The sequence below is a fragment of the Penicillium lagena genome (assembly GCF_028827675.1).
Source record: "Penicillium lagena strain IBT 129212 chromosome Unknown utg000001l_segment0_segment0, whole genome shotgun sequence".
Lineage (NCBI taxonomy): Eukaryota > Fungi > Ascomycota > Eurotiomycetes > Eurotiales > Aspergillaceae > Penicillium > Penicillium lagena.
In genome coordinates this window covers 177032-195121 of record NW_026623222.1, presented here as the reverse complement: position 1 = coordinate 195121, position 18090 = coordinate 177032, and the positions used below count along the sequence as shown (strand labels likewise).

Here is an 18090-nt window from a genome sequence, read left to right as displayed (position 1 = left end):
TATTATTATTTACGATGTATTCTTGACAATAAATCCCACCAATGCCTCCCTTCCCTCCGGCTTCATCGGTGCCTCAATATGCATCGCCTTCGGGACATCGATCCTCGCAATATCCAGACCCAACTCATGACCTCTCCTCTCCAACTGACCAGCCACATGCGGAGGGATCACTTCGTCATGTTCAGCAGACAGGATCAGGATGGGGGGTATGGATGTACTCTCGCAGTGGTCTCGGCAATCGGCTAGTCGTTCGAGGGCAGTCGTGTTGCACCATGTATTCCAGGAAAAGGGCCCTAGATATCGATACGGGAGCCATCTCTGAGGATACAAACTGATGAGCATATCCTTGATATTAGAGGTGGGTGCTTCCATGATCAACCCGGAGATCGGTACGAGGCTTGTTGTGCTGGATTGCCGTGACAGATATGTCGAAAGGGCGGTGCTCGCAACGGCGGATCCGAGACTATGACCCCAGAGGATAACCCGGAGATCGGTGTCAGGCATCGAGTATGTGTCTGATACCCAGTGCAGGAATGCCTGCGAATCGCGTTCAATGCCGGACTGAGTTGCCCGACCTGAAGAGGTCCAGTAGCCGCGGTAGGAGAGAGCGACGATGATATATTCCGTCTTCTGATCCTTGACTTCTGCGGCGGAGATAGTCTTCACGACCTGAGAAAGAAGCGGTAATCGAAGAGGCGTCGACCCTCCATTCCCTTGGAAATAGCAAATAAGAACCCTCTTCCTGATCTGATGGGCCATCGGGATCCGCCCCTGACAGACAGCCAATTTCGTGCCATCCAGACTGTGAATGCGTTTCTCTTCCCATTGAACGGGCCTACATTCGGACTCGTATTCGGATATTTGGTCAGAGCGGGAAAAGGGTGGAAGCCAGGATAGATAGAGGAGTTTGTTTTGCAAGACGATAATCCAGAAGCATTTCCATGTCCACAGACCCAGAAGAAGGCCGAGAAAGATGGCTGGTGGAGTTAAGATGGGTGGGATAGAGGCGGTCCATAATGGGCGCGAGTTTTGAAGTGAGTTTTGTAGCTTGATATATTTACACGAGCTTGTAGGCCTTCTCAATTGAGTGTAGATGGAGTACTGGCAAGGTGTTGGCGCAAGGCGTGTCCTGGCTGTAGTGATCGGACAGCGCATTCGGCGCCGTCCGATTAATCTTCTCAGCATCAGAGAGAATTGTAGATATATCCAAAGGTGTCATCGATGGAAGGAAGAAACATCCAATTGATTCAGGGCGATAGATTCCTGACTCAGCGGTCACATGAGTGTCTCCTATGGAGACGTTGGGGACGCCGAATGCCTTGGTAGTGTGGCCTAGGGCTTCGTAGAGAAAAACATTACATTCGTGTTCATACCTAATAAGATTTACAAAATCAACTCCAGGAACCAGAAACGCACCAGGCCATTCTCCTCATCAAGACTGTCCCCCAACGCCATATTAAACCCCCTTTCCTAGAGAACCGGCCAAAGAAGATGGTACACGAAAAATGATCAGTCAATATAATAGACGCAAAGAACAAATGAATCACAGATCCTCAGAAAATCTTGATTCACGGCCGGTGCTAGGAGCTTCACCGAGGGCCGGCGGAACAGGCAAGCCCTGTTCAACGGCGCTGTTCCGGAGACCCTGGACATCCCGACTCTTAGACTCAGAGAGTGCCTGAGATCCCTCGGAACTCTGCTTTGTGACACCATTGGTCTTGGATTCTTGAGTGTTGCGTGACACGGACTTCATGAAACTCCGACGCAGGCGGCTCTTCTTGCCACCACCATTCTGCGGGGCCGGGGAAGGAGGTTGAACGGCCTCTTCCTCAGTCGGCGACATGCTTCTTCCCTCAACATTGCTGGCGTTATTTCCGGAGGTTCGATTGTCATGTGGCTCCAGATCTGCCCCGGTAACAGGGTGGGAGCTCAGCGCTGCACCACGGGGCTCGTCTTTTTTTGTCAGAGCAGCACCTCCCGTGAACCCCGACTCACTGTCCGTTGCGAACTCAGGCCCCGGCTGGTGAGGGTACACAGCGACTGGGCCATCACTAGACTGACGAATCAGTCGATCGCGGAACCAGGTCTTCAGCTTGCGGTCTGCTCGCGGACTTGTTATAGGGCGAATATTGCGCACAGCATCAGCGCCCGACGCAGTGACGGCAGTATTATCATAGTCCTCAATCTCGGGGAGGCTTGTGCCATGCTGCATGTCTTCTCTGGTGGGTAGCGTAGTGGGTTTCGCAATCGGAGCCACTGCGGCGACCTGCACTGCTGCTGCGCCCTCGGGCTCACCAGCACCCGTCTGGCCGTGTGCTTCTCTTGACAAACCACCTTCGCCATCAGCAGCAGGAGTCTTTGTCTGACCCCCGGCGGCAATCGCAGATGCTGCGCCCTCGGGCTCGTCAGCACCTGTCTGGCCGTGTGCTTCTCTTGACAAACCACCTTCGCCATCAGCAGCAGGAGTCTTTGTCTGACCCCCGGCGGCAATCGCAGATGCTGCGCCCTCGGGCTCGTCAGCACCTGTCTGGCCGTGTGCTTCTCTTGAGAAACCACCTTCGTCATCAGCAGCAGGAGTCTGTGTCTGATCCGCGGCGGCAATTGCAGATGCAGCGCCTTCTGGCTCGTCAGCAGCCTGCTGGCCATAGGCCTCTCTGGAGAAACCACCCGCAGCAGCGGAAGCCTCTTCTTCGGGACCGACCTCTTGTACAGCAAGCTCTGGCGCACTAGGTTCTTCCGGGACTGCTGCGACACCCTCCTGTATAGGCGCCTCTTGGGCGACAGGTTCCCCAATGCGGCCTCGCTTGGTCCTCATTCTAAAGAGTCCCGCAGGGAAGAGTTTCTTGCCTTTAGCTTTAGGCTTCGTTCCCTCTTTTGCAGCATCTATTTGAATTAGTGTCTGCTCCTTGAATCCTGACCAGTAAACTAAAACGTACCTTTCTTCTGACGCTTCTCCTCAGCCCTCAGATCAGCCTCCCGCTGACGCTCCACAGACGCATGTCTCCTCTCCTCCTCTTCATCCAAGCGGGCCTCCACATCATGAGCCCTCTGTGTCTCCGCCTGGTCCGTGATCTCATCAAGCGCAGGTTGAAGGCGAGAGCGCGCCACAGCTTCAACGTCTGCCATATCCATGAACTGGTGGGTACCGATATTGACTTGCTCCCCTTGCACAGCACCAGAAGCTTCCGCAGTATCGATTTCTTTCTGCGCACGTCCCTGGGCAGCTTTATCCCACTCCTTCAGCATGGAAGGCGTAGGGCGACCTGTGTCGGCATAGACTTGCATCTCGAGGTCCTGCATGGTGGCATCAACATTACGCTGTGCCGCCTTCAAGAGCAGCTCGCGATCTTTTTCTCTCTGGTTATCAACCCGATTCATCTTCTTCTGCAGACTGAACATCTGGCTGCGGATTTGTCTCGACCGCTCCTCATCCACCTGCACAGAATCCGCATCGCTCGAGGTTCTTTTGCGGCGGGTCGCCCAGCGGGACTGTTGTGGCTGCGGCGTGGTCCCGTAGTACTCGAGGTACTCGGCGTTCGGATCCTTCATCTGAGCGAGCTTCTCGGTAGCACGCTTCTGCGCAGCGTCTTGCAACGCGATTGCTTGGAGTAGGGTGGTCCTTTTATCTGCCCCTTCATTAACGGCCTTCCTCGAGCGCGCCGAGTGCTGTCCTTTCTGCGCTGCGGAAAGAGCAGTAGTATCCGTTACACCCGGGCTAACCTTATCGGAGACATCTTGCTTATCCTTAGCCATGACGATCGCGGCAGCGCGAAGCGAGTTCCTGTGATTGCGCTCCTCTACCTCCGTCGCGACGGGGGGCGATGAAGTGTAAAGTCGAGCATTCGTATGAGCATGCTGGATACGACTAGCCTCATTGGCGCGGTCGGTGTGAGCCAGCTGATCTTCTTCGCCCTCGAGGCGCCCTCGCGCAGCGGGTCGCGCATGCGACGCTTCAGACTCACCCAGTCCAGAGTCAGCTCGCCGCCTTGTGTAAGCCCCCGTCGCGGCCAGAAGCGCCTTTTTCTTGCGGGTCGCCGCCGACCGCGGCACTGACCGAAGCATCGTGCTTGGGGCCCGTGGCCGTCGGTGGCAAACTGGTCCCGCTCTTCTGGTCGCGGACAGCAAGCACGGCAGCTTCAAGTCCTTCGGCGCTGTATTCGGTGCTGGGTTTTGGCATCGGGATCTCTGGGGGAGTGTAGTCCTTCACGCATAAGGCGGCCTTTTCCGCGGCCGGCAGTCGTCCAGGACGCCATATTTCAACGGGCTTGGACCTCGTGTGCGCAAGGAGGGCGGCGCTGGCGGAGGCGCGGCTGAGATTGGGCGTGCCCGTGACACGGGGATCTGGGGAAGCGCGGCTCGCGTCAGTCGGTATCGAGGGGTTTGGGCCTTGCTACTCACTGAACTCCTCCGTTGCGGTCGAGTTGCGGATCGAAGCTTTGCGTTCGGGGTGTGTCACATAGAGCGCGGCGGTCGCAGCTGGCAGGGTCAGTCAGTCAAGGTCCGAGACAGGAGGAATGCTTGGGGAAGGTTTCGGCTTACCGTCATCCGCAAGGCGGCCAGACCGGGAGCCCGCGGGGAGTTGAGCAGTCGCCATAGTCAGGAAAATGCTGCTACTGCAGATGGTGGTGGTGATGAAGAGCGACAGAGTTCATAAGCCGCATTGCCTCGTTCTTGAGGGATGAGAAGGGAGTCCGGAAAGCTGTCAGTCCGTGACGTCGTGATCCAGAGTTGCGCCATTGCATCATGGCCGCATTCGATCGGAAGACCAAAACTCAGTGACGCGTGGGATTCGGAAGCCCGGGATGACCTAATGATGGATTCACAAGGGTCATCAACTAGGTTTCGGGACCGATGCAGCATGTCATGACCGATCTTAGGGCCCGCGAATGGAGTTGTGACGATATTCATGGTGGAGACGACGTGGTAGTTCGTTCACTCTAGATCCACCAATAATGAAGCACTGTAGAGAGCCCAGGCACTACACGCCCACTATATCCCACACCGCAAGTCAAAACTAAATTGGATTGATCGCAGAGGGCACAACTGGACAGGATACGCAATATACAGGGTCAATCAACATGGATCACCAGGGCGATGACAACGCTGGGACAGCTTATCCGTGAAGGTCTGTCCCCATCGAGCACTATAGTTACCCGCCTGTCAGTGAACAAGACGAACAAGACCTTTGCACATTGATAAGCACCACTGACCTCGTATGGAAATTGACAAAGTCGCGCAAATAATCGTATTTCTTCTTCCGCTCGCTCGGGTCCAGATTCAGAGCCCGGAAGATGGCCTCCGACAGTTCGGTCGTGTTGGCCGGGTGGAAGGGAATGCTACCTTCTCCCATAAACGAGGCAGCGCCCGCAAATTCGGACAGCACCAGAACACCATGTCTCTTCTCCTGGCAGGCCACATACTCAAATGCTACTAGGTTCATGCCGTCTCGAGTAGAAGTGAGCAGACACACATCTGCCACGGAGTACAGGGCTGTGAGCTCGGTAAAGGGGACCGACCGGTGCATGTATAGCAGCGGCGTGCCCTCGGGAGTCGCTAACCCGTCAGTAAGAAACGCATCCTGAATTGTAAATGCCACACTCACCATGCTTTCCATTGATTTTCCCCGCCAACGTACTCAATTCGGTCTCGAGCTCTTGGTACTCCTTGACATCCTCTCGACTGGGTACGGCAACCTGAATCAGTACGATTTTATTTTGGAGTTCGGGGTGATCGTCGAGGAAAGCGTCAAAGCCTTTCAGTTTCTGCGTCAAGCCCTTGATATGATCGAGCCGGTCCACCCCGACAATAACCTTAACCCCCTCGTATCGCTCTTCGAGCACACTGATCCGTTCTTGTACTTCGGGCTTTTGCAATGCATCTGCAAATTTTTGCGGGTCGATTCCGACGATGAACCTGTCGATACAGACCAACCTGTTCTTATACTGAATCTGATTGGGGATCTGGGTACGCGCCCCACTGATTTGGACTCGTGTTAGGGCAAATAGTCTGAGAAAAGTTGATGGGACTTACAGAAGACTAGCACATGTGTCGCTAAAGTTCTGCTTGTATTCCTCGGTATGAAATCCTATCAAGTCACTGGACAGCATGCCGTCGATTAGATGCTTGCGCACCGGGAGATTTCTCCAGAAATCGCCTGCGGGGAACGGAGTATGCAATGAAAACCCGATGGCACAGGCTTTGCCTTGCTGGAGCAGTCGGTTGCGTAGCAGCTCCGGGAGCAACATGAGATGGTAATCATGCACCCAGATCAGATTTCCGCTGTCAGCCGCATCCGCGATGGCGTTGGCGAAAAGCTCGTTGACTCGTTTGTATGCCTGCCAGGGTCCGTCGTCAAACGTTACACCTGACTGATAATGCAAGATTGGCCATAGGATCCGATCTACAGATATCAGCAAATTCGCAATCACAAAGCGGAGACAGACTGACTTGAGAACCCGTTGTAGTGCTCATGTGCCAAATCGCTATCAAGGAATATCGGGATTGCTTTCTGCTCTTCCATGCTCTGTGAGATCAGTTCCCTATCATTTGCGTCTTTCACTTCAATTCCAGGCCACCCAAACCATCGGAACTCTGTTGACTTGGTCAACCCCGACAAAGAGGTGACCAAACCGCCACTCGAAAGGGAAGACTGGAATGATCCATCCACGCGTCTAATCGAGAGGGGAAGCCGATTTGAGACAATGATAAGTTTGCGCTTAGATTCATTCATAGAGCTCATGTTGTATGGCGTGCTGCGGCAGGTTAAGGGATCTCTGCCCGTATGTTCTCGCTGATAATGATAAGTAACGACAGCTCGCCAAAAATAAGGCCATAGAGACTTGAACCACTTATTACCTGGCTAGGTAGAAATGCCAACCATACGTCAGTATGAACAGCAATCGGTAAGGCATCTCGCAACAGATGCCCTCAGTGTCTACGAGGTGGCTACTATGGATTACTATTCCAGCCAATGACATCTGGTTCCCCGTTATAATCCACTTGTAAACATACTGGTATGCGGAAATGACTTCCAGAGCCAACTGCGGCTAACAAATACATCTGAGTCTGAAGAACTAACTTGATGGCGTGGTGCCTGAGGTATTTAACGCTTATATAGGCTTCTCTTAGGTCGCCCTCTGAATCGATCAGTGACATCTTTAATACATTTTCTCAGAGAAACACTTAGAGTTAGCAAATTGGGAAATGTCAGTTTGTCCGGCTATATCTCTTCCAGATGATCCACAACCTATCAACCCAAGACTTACAACCAAATTTAGTAAGAAGCTTTCAATAGTCCGGAGGAACTTGATATGCTTCTACACCCAACGGTGCTAGTGCCAGGTGATGTTTACGAGCAACGGTTCGAGCATAGAACCCGATAGGGTAATAGATCAAATTGATTGTGATTATGAACGAGATAATGTGCTTGTCAGGTTGGAGAGCTGCCTGATGCAGATCCATGGAGTATCTATATCAGTGGAGACGCTGGCTATCCACACACCTAAATCCCTAAGACGGCTGGGTGAACTCAACTGGTCGTCTGATCCCACAAACTGGTCACTGTAACATCCTGCATCCACTTCCCGTCCGTTTCATCAGTTTGAACCGTAAACTTGAGCGTACGTTTCTCGCCTGGAACCAAAGTAAATGAGTTATCCTCAAAATACCCAACCACACCCGCCGGGTAGTCAAGCCAGGTATAAAGTGACACAGCATTCTTGGCTTCGACAGTAAAAGTGCCAGTTCGGGCATCATGTGAGAGTTCAATCTTCGGGTCCTCAAGAACAAGGTCCTTGGGCCAGGCGGGTGTGAAGAAGTTCTGGTGGGTGAAAGTGCTGGGCGAATTATTCTCGGCATTTGGAAGGTGGCCTTGAGCAGAGACAGACATCACCAAGACAGCATTCTTCTTGTCTGGAATAGAGAGGTCCGCAATGTTTGTTGAGACAATCTGGGTGGTATTGAGACCACCAACGGTGAAATGCTTGGTCTCCGGGATGCCGGCATTGCCTGCGAGAGGCTTTCCGGACAGATCCAGCCACTTGAGGCTGACAGATCCAGTCGCTGTCTCCCAGAGATCGGATGTCACATAAACAGAAAGTGCACCAGTCGTGTAATTCCAGAAAGGAGAGACAATGACTGGCTGATAGATATCACGCGCCATATAATGAAGAACCTTCCAGCGTCCGTCATATTCAATTCCCGCCCACGTGGGGGCCTGCCAAATATCCTCGAGCTGCCAGTAAAGTGACCCAAGCTGACGATTTGGCATTCCACTGCCGCGGCGATAGAATTGGATCTCAGATTTGTACATATCAGCCTGGAACAGCTGAGTCGCATGGCACCAGGCACTAAAGTTGGCGACACTGTTCTCCTTGTTTGGGATAGGGTAATATCGTTCGACGGCCATAGTCATCTCTCCCATTCCCATGGAGGAGTTTTTGAAGTTGTCCGTGCTCAAGTCACCGGACGGATAGTGGTGGTTTCGGAGCATGACAGTACTGCTGTTAAAGTGCAACATATCGGAAGGCACGGCTTGTTGCCAGGTTTGCAAGCTAGGCATACTATGGAAGCCAAATTCATTCGCGAAACGGCCCACAGGATAGCCATCAAAGTCAAAAGACACGCTGCTGTCATAATTGTAGTAGTCCGTATCTCCGTAGTAGGATCCTGCCGTGATGTTGTTGTAACGTTCGGCCATGGGAACTGGAGCGGACATGTTGACCCAAAGAAAGCCATTGTTTGTGCTGCTGGGCATGTATGAGATGGAGCGCGAGTTGTCATAAACGATGGGCAGAATGAGACTGATGAACAGCTCCTCATACTGACCAACGTAATAGGAGTAATTGTCTGGGTCAGCTTCCTGGGTGAGAGGCAGCTCCAGGCTCTCGATCTCATTCCCACCGGCCCACAAGGCCAAGGAGGGGTGGTGGTTGACACGTCTCACATTGTACTCAACTTCTGCGGCAACGTTCTCCAAGAAGGGCTGATCAACGGGGTACATGGCATCGCTGAATTGGAATTCACTCCATAGCAAAACACCATGCTCATCCGCAAGATCGTACATGAAGTCAGGGAGGTAGGCACCGGATGCCCAGACTCGGAGCATATTTTGGCGTCCAGCCACAACGGCACCAAACAACCGCTGCATCCTGGCCTCAGTGACTCGGGGCCAGAAAGCGTCGGGTGGAATTAGATTTGACCCCTTGGCGTAGAACTCTTGTCCGTTGACTTCAAAATGCCAGTTCGCTCCAGGGGCGATTCCCTGAGCGAGCTGTGCCTCTGTGATGTTGTTGCGGTTGAGGAAGATGGTGCGGAAACCAGTGCGCTTCGTCACACTAGCCAATTCCTCCTTCTGACCATCGTGAACGGTAACAGTGGCATAGTACAAATTCTGCTTGCCCAGGCCGTTCGGCCACCACAGTTTAGGCGCGTTGGCATCAACGACGATGCTGCCACTGATAGCCTTCCCAGACACAGAGATGTTTTCCAAGGTCCCTTGTTTCAGACACGCTCCAGACTCGACGTCCTTGATGTCAATGGTCATGGACGGGCGGCTGGGAAGGGTTCCGATAAAGTCAATACTGGCATTCACTACCCAAGGTGCGCTTTGGTCTGGAGTAACATGATTGATCTGCCCCTTGCGGTGAATGTCCAAATCCGTGTTGAGAATATAGATACTTTCTTCGCGGTCAAACTGGACCAAGTATGCATCTCTCCATGGACCAGCGGGTGCAAAGGCAGGGCCCCAGTCCCATCCAAAGTCTGACTGTTCTTTCCGAATATACCAGCGGTTCGTATACTCATAGACCTGCTGAGGACCATAGGGCCACTCTGGAAAAATACTATTAGAAGGAGTGGGCGTCTCGAAGGAAAAGGGAATCATACTCTCCGAAGAAGGGTCATCAGCGATCGCACCAGCAATTTTGGGTGCGCTTCCAAAATTGATTGACAACACAGGTTCACCCTGGCACCCGCTCAATGCTTGCGAAATGTCGAAAGTGTACTGGCGGAATTGATTATCGGTTGTACCAATGTGCTGTCCACAAAATTCAATCGTTGTGAAGGTGTCGAGTCCGTTGAAAACAAGCCAAGAAGATTTCGCTTTGGGCGATCTAGGACGGTTAGTGAACAAACTAAGTAAACAAGAAGTGAATCACGTACAATCCACGGATTGGCTTGCTTGTATAAGTCCAGTTATTGGCAACAATCCAGCGGTCATTAAAATCACCGAGGCCCCAGTATCTTTAGCTGGTATTAGCTTATACCAACTACATTTGAAGGCTAGAAGATATACTGACGGTTCATCTTCCGATGTCATTAGTAAAGCTCGGGAAGGAGAGGTCATTGGAATACCCACCGATCTTTCCGGCCGCCAATAGATCCAAATGCACCTGTGAAGGCAAATGGCCAGGGACGCTGATGTTGAGTGCCTTGCTGCTGACAGTCCAGCCATCACCACCGAGGTTATGGACCTGCTGTGCCAGGGTCGGAAGACCTGACGACAGTGTGGCCAGCGAGAGCTTCTTCCAGAGATGCATGTTGGCACCAACAGAGAAGAATGCTATAATGTGGAGAGCTCATGCGAATCACGAACAACATATATTCTGGCCGGGGCAATTATTCCGATTTAGCCTATTCTCCGAGCGCGAGCCCCTGTCCCGCTATTAGTATTGTCGGAGGAACATCGGCACCGATACAGGAAATAACAAGCATTAGCCCCGTCTGGTCAGTGCATGAGGAGACGGGTCGCCTGCTAGCTCGGCTGTTCTCCGTAGCGGCCGCAAGAGCATAATCAAACAAACAATATCCTAGCGACAACAGCGGGGCCCACACGAGCGGGGGGACGCAACGGTAGCAGCGCTCAGATGCGACTGGTGCAAAGATTCCCCGGCTCTAGCATGGGCAATCCCCGATTCTGGAATGACTGGCGGAAGAAAGCGACGATCTGCGCCTGACTGTGGAGTCCCGGAGGCCCAGGTGTGAGGGGCAGCGTGAGGCTTTCCAGAAATCAAAGAACAGATTCTTAATTTCAGGATGAAGATTTTCGTTTCAAATGTGTAAAAGAAGTCGTGGCCAGGGCGTCTCCCGGACAATAATGGCAGGCGGAGAAAACCAGCAAGAAAGCCAGGTACTTTCGTGTGTTTTTAGTTGAAACCTTGGAATGGATCCCTAGCTTCTACCAAGCATATTTTAGCATGAAGGTCAATGCATTATTCTCGTCGCTCTAAGTGGGTATCCGTCTATTTGCCCAGACAACTAATTATATGTACAGAAGCTCATACATGTAGTATGTCTCTAGAGTGATGTTTGTGATCCCAGGAACAATCCCTAATTCACCAAGTTTCGCCGCATCATTTCCACGTCGGCACGAGAGAAGCCAAGTTTCTCGGTCAAATATTCCTCGACGCCACCGTCGTAAGTCTCCTCAAAGGTTTTGAGAAAAGCCGCCATGGCGCCGGGCCGAACGCCACTCAATTCCAAGTACCCAACCACTTCGGGCTGCATTTGATCTGTTCCAAGGTTGAGATCAAGCATCTGCTGGAGATTCTCTCGAACATTTTCCAGTCCGACGCGGGTGAGGATATAGTCGGTAATAATTTCGTTATGGGAACGTCCGACGAGAAGAAGAATGAGACTGGCCAATACCCCTGTGCGGTCTTTCCCGGCTATAGGAAGAAAACATTTGTGGATTAACACCGGTGGAAAGGAGTGGGTATGGAACCATGAAAGGAAGCACTGGAGAACACTAATCCTGATGCATAGGGCTCAGGGACTCACCAGAACAATGAAAGATAAACGGATCATTGGGACAGTTCTGAACGTGTTGGAATACCTGGCAGAAGACCGGAGCGGCAGAGTCCAAAATCCCCATATACATCTTCACGAACCCAATAGCGCTATGATCCTTTCCGGCAAAGTCCCGCAGGCTCAATGATGCAGGGCGAACGCCGTACGGCATCCATATTGTTTTGATGCCCTCGATTTCGGGACTCGGGGCTTTCTCTCTCTCTGATTGATTCCGCAGATCGAAAACCGTGCTGACCCCAATCCGACCGACTAGAATTGATTTCCCCTCGTCTGTGACATCAGATAAGTTCCCAGACCGGTAGACGAAACCCGGGCGTACTCCGTTGTCATGGCTGAGATCTCGGATATTGGAGACTCCGGGCACGGTGACGAAGGGCGGCCGGGAAATGATCTTGGATACTGTTGCTTCAGGTATCGGGGTGCAGATATCAGTGCTCAGCACCTGGTTGAGATTCTCCGTGTCAATCATGGTCGTTGGGGTTTCCAACCCGAATCGATTGAAATCGCAAAGAGATATTCCAGGTACCCGAGGGCTATGTCATCGGTCCCGCTGGCTCCAAGCAGGGAACGAGTGATGCTCCACCATCATGTCATCGCCTGGAGTGACAAGTGGAACCGATCGGGAGTAGCCCACAGTCATACCCGATGGCTGTAAAAGGATCGAAAAGATGAAGTACAGTAATACCTCTGTGTAGCGAATTAATTCTGGGAGCCAGCTGTATCCGTTAAATCAAGGAATTCGTTGCTTCAAAAGTGCGCGCATTATATATATATTTACTACGCAAACCAGCTTCGTATATACCCCTGACACCTAGAATTGGTCTCCGCCATATATTTTCCCTCCAAACGATTCAGGACCTGAATAGCCTCAAGATCTCCCTCTTCGTCCTGCTCTCCATGCAACCTGGCCATTCGAATTGCCTATTCCTTGCGAAACTGGAACCCTTGGTATAGTTTCACCCCTAATTTTATCCTCATCCTCATCTGTATCCTGAATACTAGTTGGTCCCTGAATTTGGTAATTGGCCTGTGCCAAGTCTTGTTTCTATAGAGAATGCTCTATAGAAGCAGTTGAGAATTGTCTTCTTTGACACGTCAAAATTCGATGCACGGATAGCCCATCGAATTGCGATAAGGATATTGATCTCTTCAAGAGGGTCCCTTCCAGCATCATATTCCGCAAGCATGTATTGAATCCACTCCCTCTTCCAAAATGCCTTCCAAGTCCTAATTATTCCTTGGTCAAGCGGTTGATATTTGCTTGTAGAATTTGGAGGGAGCCAAACAATGAGGGTATTCGTAAGAAGGGTTGAAATTTGTATGTTTTCCACAGCAGCCTCATTAGCAGAGAAGTGATCCATTATAGGACTACACTTCGTCCACGGAGCCGCATTTGGGTATCAAAGCAACGAATCCATTCCACCATAATAGAGGTAACCATCCATGCCTTCTTATTAGACCTCCAAAAAATCCCAATGGAGTTCACGAGAGATTGCAATACTCTGCGTGCTGTATCTATGAGAAGGGGGCTGCTTCAAGCTCTGGCCAGTCCTCTCGTCGGTAGTGTTTGCGCTTTCGCAGGGATTTCTTTAGATCATCGAGGTAGGTATATTTGGGAGAGAGAAGCAGGGCTGATTGGCTGGTCGATCCAATCAGTGTTCAATTACGAGGTTGCTACTCTGCGGATATGGGCTTTTGTGTGCGCGAACTGCTCGCTTCTACTCGAGGGATACCGTTGACCGACGGGTAGCGGGGTAGGCAGCTGATAAAATCGAAAATGTTCGTTGTATGTAAGGGAAAAAGAATTCTGGAAAAAAAAGGGCCCCCCGGGGGGGGGGGGTTCGTTATAGCGAAGAATTCGTTAATAAGCAGATTCGCTATATCGAGGGATTACTGTTGAGACAGCCGCAAGATCCGATGCCTGTTGGTTGTTCGGCTGGGGCTGAATCTACTCCGGCCATGGTCTGGGGTCGTAGAGACAAACAGGATCAGATTGTGATTGTTATAATTGTTATTGTTCTTATCATATTATTATTATTGTATTGTGTGAAGATGAGAATAGTCATGGATTATTAAGGGATGATCCAGGACTTGTTCTCGTATATAGTGAACTCCGTGGCCAACCGTGGACAACCGAGGCCGCTCAACACCCGCAACATTCATAACTTCGCTCTTGCCCACAGAAATCAATGCAGAACGCACCTCGCACCATGCTGTCACAGCTCCTCGCTCGACGCAGCCCCCTGGCGTGCAGAGCAATTGCTGCGCCGACCGGTGCATTCCGTTCCCCGCGATGGAGCAGCTCCATCTCGCAACGGCCAGGGTCGGACAGGTGAGAGCACGCCGTGATGTCTCATCGCAAAGAGAACAGGAACTGATTTGGGATTTTTTTTCCAGTGTCCAATTCCCCGGTGCCGTGAATAGCAAGTTCACCACCCAAATGTCCTTCCTTAAGGCCTCCGACTTGCCCGCCATCCCCACCTACCGCGTGATGGACTCCAACGGCGAGCTGGTGGACCGAACACGGGGACCTCCCGACGTTACGGATGAAGAGGTTCTGATGTGGTATAAGAATATGCTGACCGGTGAGTGGCTTAGTGGGGTATCTGGAGAACCAGTCGCTGATCTGGCATAGTGAGCATCATGGATGTGGTCATGTTCGAGGCGCAACGGCAGGGTCGATTGAGTTTTTACATGGTACGATCATCCGGAAAGATGTATGACCTGGTACAGGTTTGCTAACGAGGGGCGCGGGCTAGGTTTCGGCTGGAGAAGAGGGAATCACTATCGGCTCCGCCGCGGCATTGACCCCGGACGATGTCGTGTTTGCCCAATATCGTGAGGCTGGAGTCTTTCAACAACGCGGATTTACCCTCAAGGACTTCATGAGCCAGCTATTCGCCAATCATAATGATACAGGCAAAGGCCGGAACATGCCAGTCCACTATGGACAGAACTACCCCCGCACGGTCAGCATTTCGACCTGGAATCTACCCAACAATTCGCTGATTTGACCCATATAGCACACGATTTCCTCACCCCTTGCCACTCAAATCCCCCAGGCTGCTGGTGCCGCCTATGCCCTCAAACTTCAAGATCTGCAGAACCCAAATCGGCCCCCGCGGATCGTGACATGCTACTTTGGCGAGGGTGCGGCCAGCGAGGGTGACTTCCATGCAGCGCTGAATATCGCCGCCACACGGTCCTGCCCGGTAGTCTTCTTGTGCCGGAACAACGGATATGCGATTTCCACACCGACTCTGGAGCAGTATCGCGGTGATGGCATCGCCAGCCGTGGCGTGGGATATGGAATTGACACAATCCGGGTGGACGGCAACGATGTATTTGCCGTGAACGAAGCAATGAAGGAGGCACGGAGACTAGCTCTGAGTGACGGCGGGCGGCCAGTCTTGATCGAAGCGATGAGCTATCGGGTGTCACATCACAGCACCAGTGACGACAGCTTTGCATACCGTGCCCGCGTCGAAGTCGAGGACTGGAAGCGCCGCGATAATCCAATTATCAGGTTGCGCAAATGGCTCGAGAAACAGGGACTGTGGAGCGAGGATCAGGAGAAAGAGACACGCGACACATTGCGAAAGGCAGTGCTGAAGGAATTCAGTGATGCTGAGCGCGTGAAAAAACCTCCGCTTCGGGAGGCTTTTGAAGATGTTTATGAGAATATTACGGAGGAGGCTCAAGAACAGATGAAGGAGCTCAAGCGCATCCTGGAGACTTATCCCGATGAGTACGATCTGAGACCCTATAAAGATGGAGCGAAGGGCCTGGACTAGAGGTTCTAAAGGTGGCATAATCATACAAGTACCTCCTTCTGCACTCGTAAAATAATATATAAATGCTGGGGCAAGGATAAAACCCCTGGATTTCAAAGGTCTAGATAAGGCCAACGATGTGATCAAGGGACCGGAGAGTGCCACAGAGTATCCAAAACAACACCACTACTGTCAGTGTGTACTTATTCTAAACAGTCGCAAAGTGCAGCAAAACACCAACAGTGGAAGGGACAATTCACAGGTATACCTGTATATATCAAGTGTTATTATTTGCCCGACGGCCCCAATACATAATTTCAATGGCAATCGAATAGCGCCATCTGCACTAGACCTCTGCCATAGCGTTTGCAACCTTCTCCACAGTATTGTCATTGTTGTAGCAGCAGCCACTAGCCATATACATAGCACCCAGCCCCATTTTATGCACCGAGCGAGCAGTATCGGTGAAGCGTGCAGTAAGTGGCGTCTCGTTCAAAATAGCGGCAGTCTGATTCCTCTGACCCCAAGGCACAGACTTTAAGGGATTCTGAGATTCCCAGTTCGCATATGTGTCCTCGTACTGGACAACAAAAGTAGCGGAATCCAGATATCCTTTCGCAGCGATAGTGCCAGGATTGAAGACGACCGTCTTAGGAGCGTTGCCTGATGTCACGAACTTGGAAGACTTGACGTAGTTGGCGGCCTTTCGCATGTATGCGATCTTGGCCGGGTCATTTTCGTTGGGAGCCTCGTCGAAGAAAATCCCCGAGACGGAGATGTTGCTCGCCGTATAGGAGGACCAATTGCTGTACTTTAAGATGTAGTTGCGCACCTCTGACATGCTACGTGCGGTATATCCGGTAGGAATGTAGCCGAGGACGCGGACGTTGTCGAAGGTGTTCAACTTGGCGACGCCGGTTATATAGTCAGATGCCGGATACTCTGCAGAATGTCTTGATTAGTGGACAAGCCTATCTTCGCAGCCAGATCGGAAAGGAAGCCAAGATAGAGATAACAGGAGACCTACCGGAGTCGCCAGGTCCACTACTTGGGTTGACGATCACGTAGAAAGGAATGTGAGGGTGAGATGCAATGGCATCATAGACCGGATCCCAAACATCCCCACTGGGCCAGATGTATAATGGCAGCAGGATTGCTGTCGATGACACAGAGCAGGCCCAGGCAAGAGCTGTGCCGATAATGAAGGACAGAGGACGCATGATGATTCTGGTCCTCCTCGTGGATAGAAATGTTAATGAACGTAAAGGAATGCTCAAGGATAAAGAACGACAGAGTAAAGAGCCAGTCTCGGTACGATGGTGATCGAACTCTGTACACGGCCTATACCCAGGGCCGCCGTCACGCTTTATATTAAACACTACGAGAAGAATCCATCTAATCATCGCAAAAGCAGACCCGTGGGGGCCTTGTACGGGGTCGATCCAATGATAACCAAAATCCTGAATACGACCACGAATCGAGTTCATCTCCCGTAGAATCTGGCGGGAATGGGGGCGAGACGGGGAGGATTATTTGTTTCAAGGAACACGAAACCGACTCCTTCGTTCGTAGAGCAGGGGCGCAGGATGTGGCCAAGAAAGTCAAAACCACGTAGACGCAATAATAGTGTAGTATCTGCCGAAGGATCCACGGGATGAGCCTAAACCCTCGCCTTGGTCTGGGCTCGTGTTTCTGATATAGGGTCCGGGCAAGGGTGCGCCCCTGCAATCAGAGCAAAGGAAGGATTATTGCAACAACAATAATGATGGTGCCTCATAATCATAAGAATGAGATGAGACTCCCAGTCGAAAACCAGTATGGTGCCTGACTGTAACCCCCGGAGACTTTTGCTGAGCTCTACCTATACAATGTAGCACCAGGACAGGTGTAACTTAGCCCCCATAGTAGTTAAGCCACCGGGTCATCATGATATGAACAATGGTTCTCATCGATCTGTTGATCTGTGCTCTCCAGCGGAAGGGAGCAGTCCTGTTTGTCGCATGCCACAATGATCTTGCCCGACTCAATTTCATTCTGGGGTCGGATCAGATCAGACAGCGGCAGATGCTCGCAGTTACCACTGACGACCGAATATGTGGCCTTGTAAACAGGGGTCACTAATAATGATCGCAAAAGGGTGATGGTGAGACAGGGCTTGATGTCTGTGGACCTAACATGTACATAATATTATACTTGGTGCTAGCCACGATGTATTACTCTTGCCGGGGAGTTTTCTTTTTCTTCGAGTCTACGATCGGCACACGTGAAGAGAATCGTCTCCCGGCTGTCGGCGTCCGATTTTCGCTCGGCTGGGCGATCTTCGGGGCTGCTCAACAAATCCAACATTGACGATATTCTTCCCACGATCATAGTTGCTCATCCGAAAAGAGAATATTAGGATCTCTTCCTCGGTACTACCTGTTAGTTACGGAGTTCCCGTGAATCATCTAATAAGCCGTACATAGGGCAGCACATAGTCGTCTGTACTTCCGACCGTCACTAACCGACC

The 18090-nt window shown here is 51.6% G+C and overlaps 8 protein-coding genes across 8 annotated transcripts; 1 reads left to right on the top strand and 7 right to left on the bottom strand.

Moving 5' to 3' along the window:
• Window positions 1-9: 9 nt before the first annotated feature.
• Window positions 10-1155, bottom strand: N7510_000066 (alpha/beta hydrolase family protein; the record flags this gene model as incomplete). The annotated part of the gene is made up of 1 exon (XM_056971996.1): window positions 10-1155. One exon carries the CDS (start codon window positions 1153-1155, stop codon window positions 10-12), a length of 1146 nt encoding a protein of 381 aa, XP_056837113.1.
• Window positions 1156-1543: 388 nt separating this feature from the next.
• Window positions 1544-2815, bottom strand: N7510_000065 (uncharacterized protein; the record flags this gene model as incomplete). The annotated part of the gene is made up of 1 exon (XM_056971995.1): window positions 1544-2815. One exon carries the CDS (start codon window positions 2813-2815, stop codon window positions 1544-1546), a length of 1272 nt encoding a protein of 423 aa, XP_056837112.1.
• A 110-nt stretch (window positions 2816-2925) lies between these two features.
• Window positions 2926-4594, bottom strand: N7510_000064 (uncharacterized protein; the record flags this gene model as incomplete). Its single annotated transcript, XM_056971994.1, has 4 exons — window positions 2926-3957; window positions 4043-4341; window positions 4399-4476; window positions 4540-4594. The coding sequence occupies 4 exons, from the start codon at window positions 4592-4594 to the stop codon at window positions 2926-2928; spliced, it is 1464 nt and encodes a 487-aa protein (XP_056837111.1).
• Window positions 4595-5069: 475 nt separating this feature from the next.
• Window positions 5070-6739, bottom strand: N7510_000063 (trehalose-6-phosphate synthase; the record flags this gene model as incomplete). Its single annotated transcript, XM_056971993.1, is given in 6 exon segments — window positions 5070-5157; window positions 5211-5553; window positions 5603-5693; window positions 5706-5976; window positions 6031-6400; window positions 6448-6739. 6 exon segments carry the CDS (start codon window positions 6737-6739, stop codon window positions 5070-5072), a joined length of 1455 nt encoding a protein of 484 aa, XP_056837110.1.
• A 789-nt stretch (window positions 6740-7528) lies between these two features.
• On the bottom strand, window positions 7529-10538 carry N7510_000062 (beta-mannosidase; the record flags this gene model as incomplete). Its single annotated transcript, XM_056971992.1, has 4 exons — window positions 7529-10112; window positions 10162-10242; window positions 10299-10305; window positions 10358-10538. 4 exons carry the CDS (start codon window positions 10536-10538, stop codon window positions 7529-7531), a joined length of 2853 nt encoding a protein of 950 aa, XP_056837109.1.
• A 790-nt stretch (window positions 10539-11328) lies between these two features.
• N7510_000061 (tyrosine-protein phosphatase) lies at window positions 11329-12277 on the bottom strand (the record flags this gene model as incomplete). Its single annotated transcript, XM_056971991.1, has 2 exons — window positions 11329-11666; window positions 11779-12277. The coding sequence occupies 2 exons, from the start codon at window positions 12275-12277 to the stop codon at window positions 11329-11331; spliced, it is 837 nt and encodes a 278-aa protein (XP_056837108.1).
• A 1720-nt stretch (window positions 12278-13997) lies between these two features.
• N7510_000060 (thiamine pyrophosphate-dependent dehydrogenase E1 component subunit alpha) lies at window positions 13998-15602 on the top strand (the record flags this gene model as incomplete). Its single annotated transcript, XM_056971990.1, has 5 exons — window positions 13998-14140; window positions 14206-14393; window positions 14444-14505; window positions 14568-14777; window positions 14832-15602. The coding sequence occupies 5 exons, from the start codon at window positions 13998-14000 to the stop codon at window positions 15600-15602; spliced, it is 1374 nt and encodes a 457-aa protein (XP_056837107.1).
• Window positions 15603-15927: 325 nt separating this feature from the next.
• N7510_000059 (spherulation-specific family 4 protein) lies at window positions 15928-16801 on the bottom strand (the record flags this gene model as incomplete). Its single annotated transcript, XM_056971989.1, has 2 exons — window positions 15928-16523; window positions 16609-16801. The coding sequence occupies 2 exons, from the start codon at window positions 16799-16801 to the stop codon at window positions 15928-15930; spliced, it is 789 nt and encodes a 262-aa protein (XP_056837106.1).
• Between the last annotated feature and the right edge of the window lie 1289 nt (window positions 16802-18090).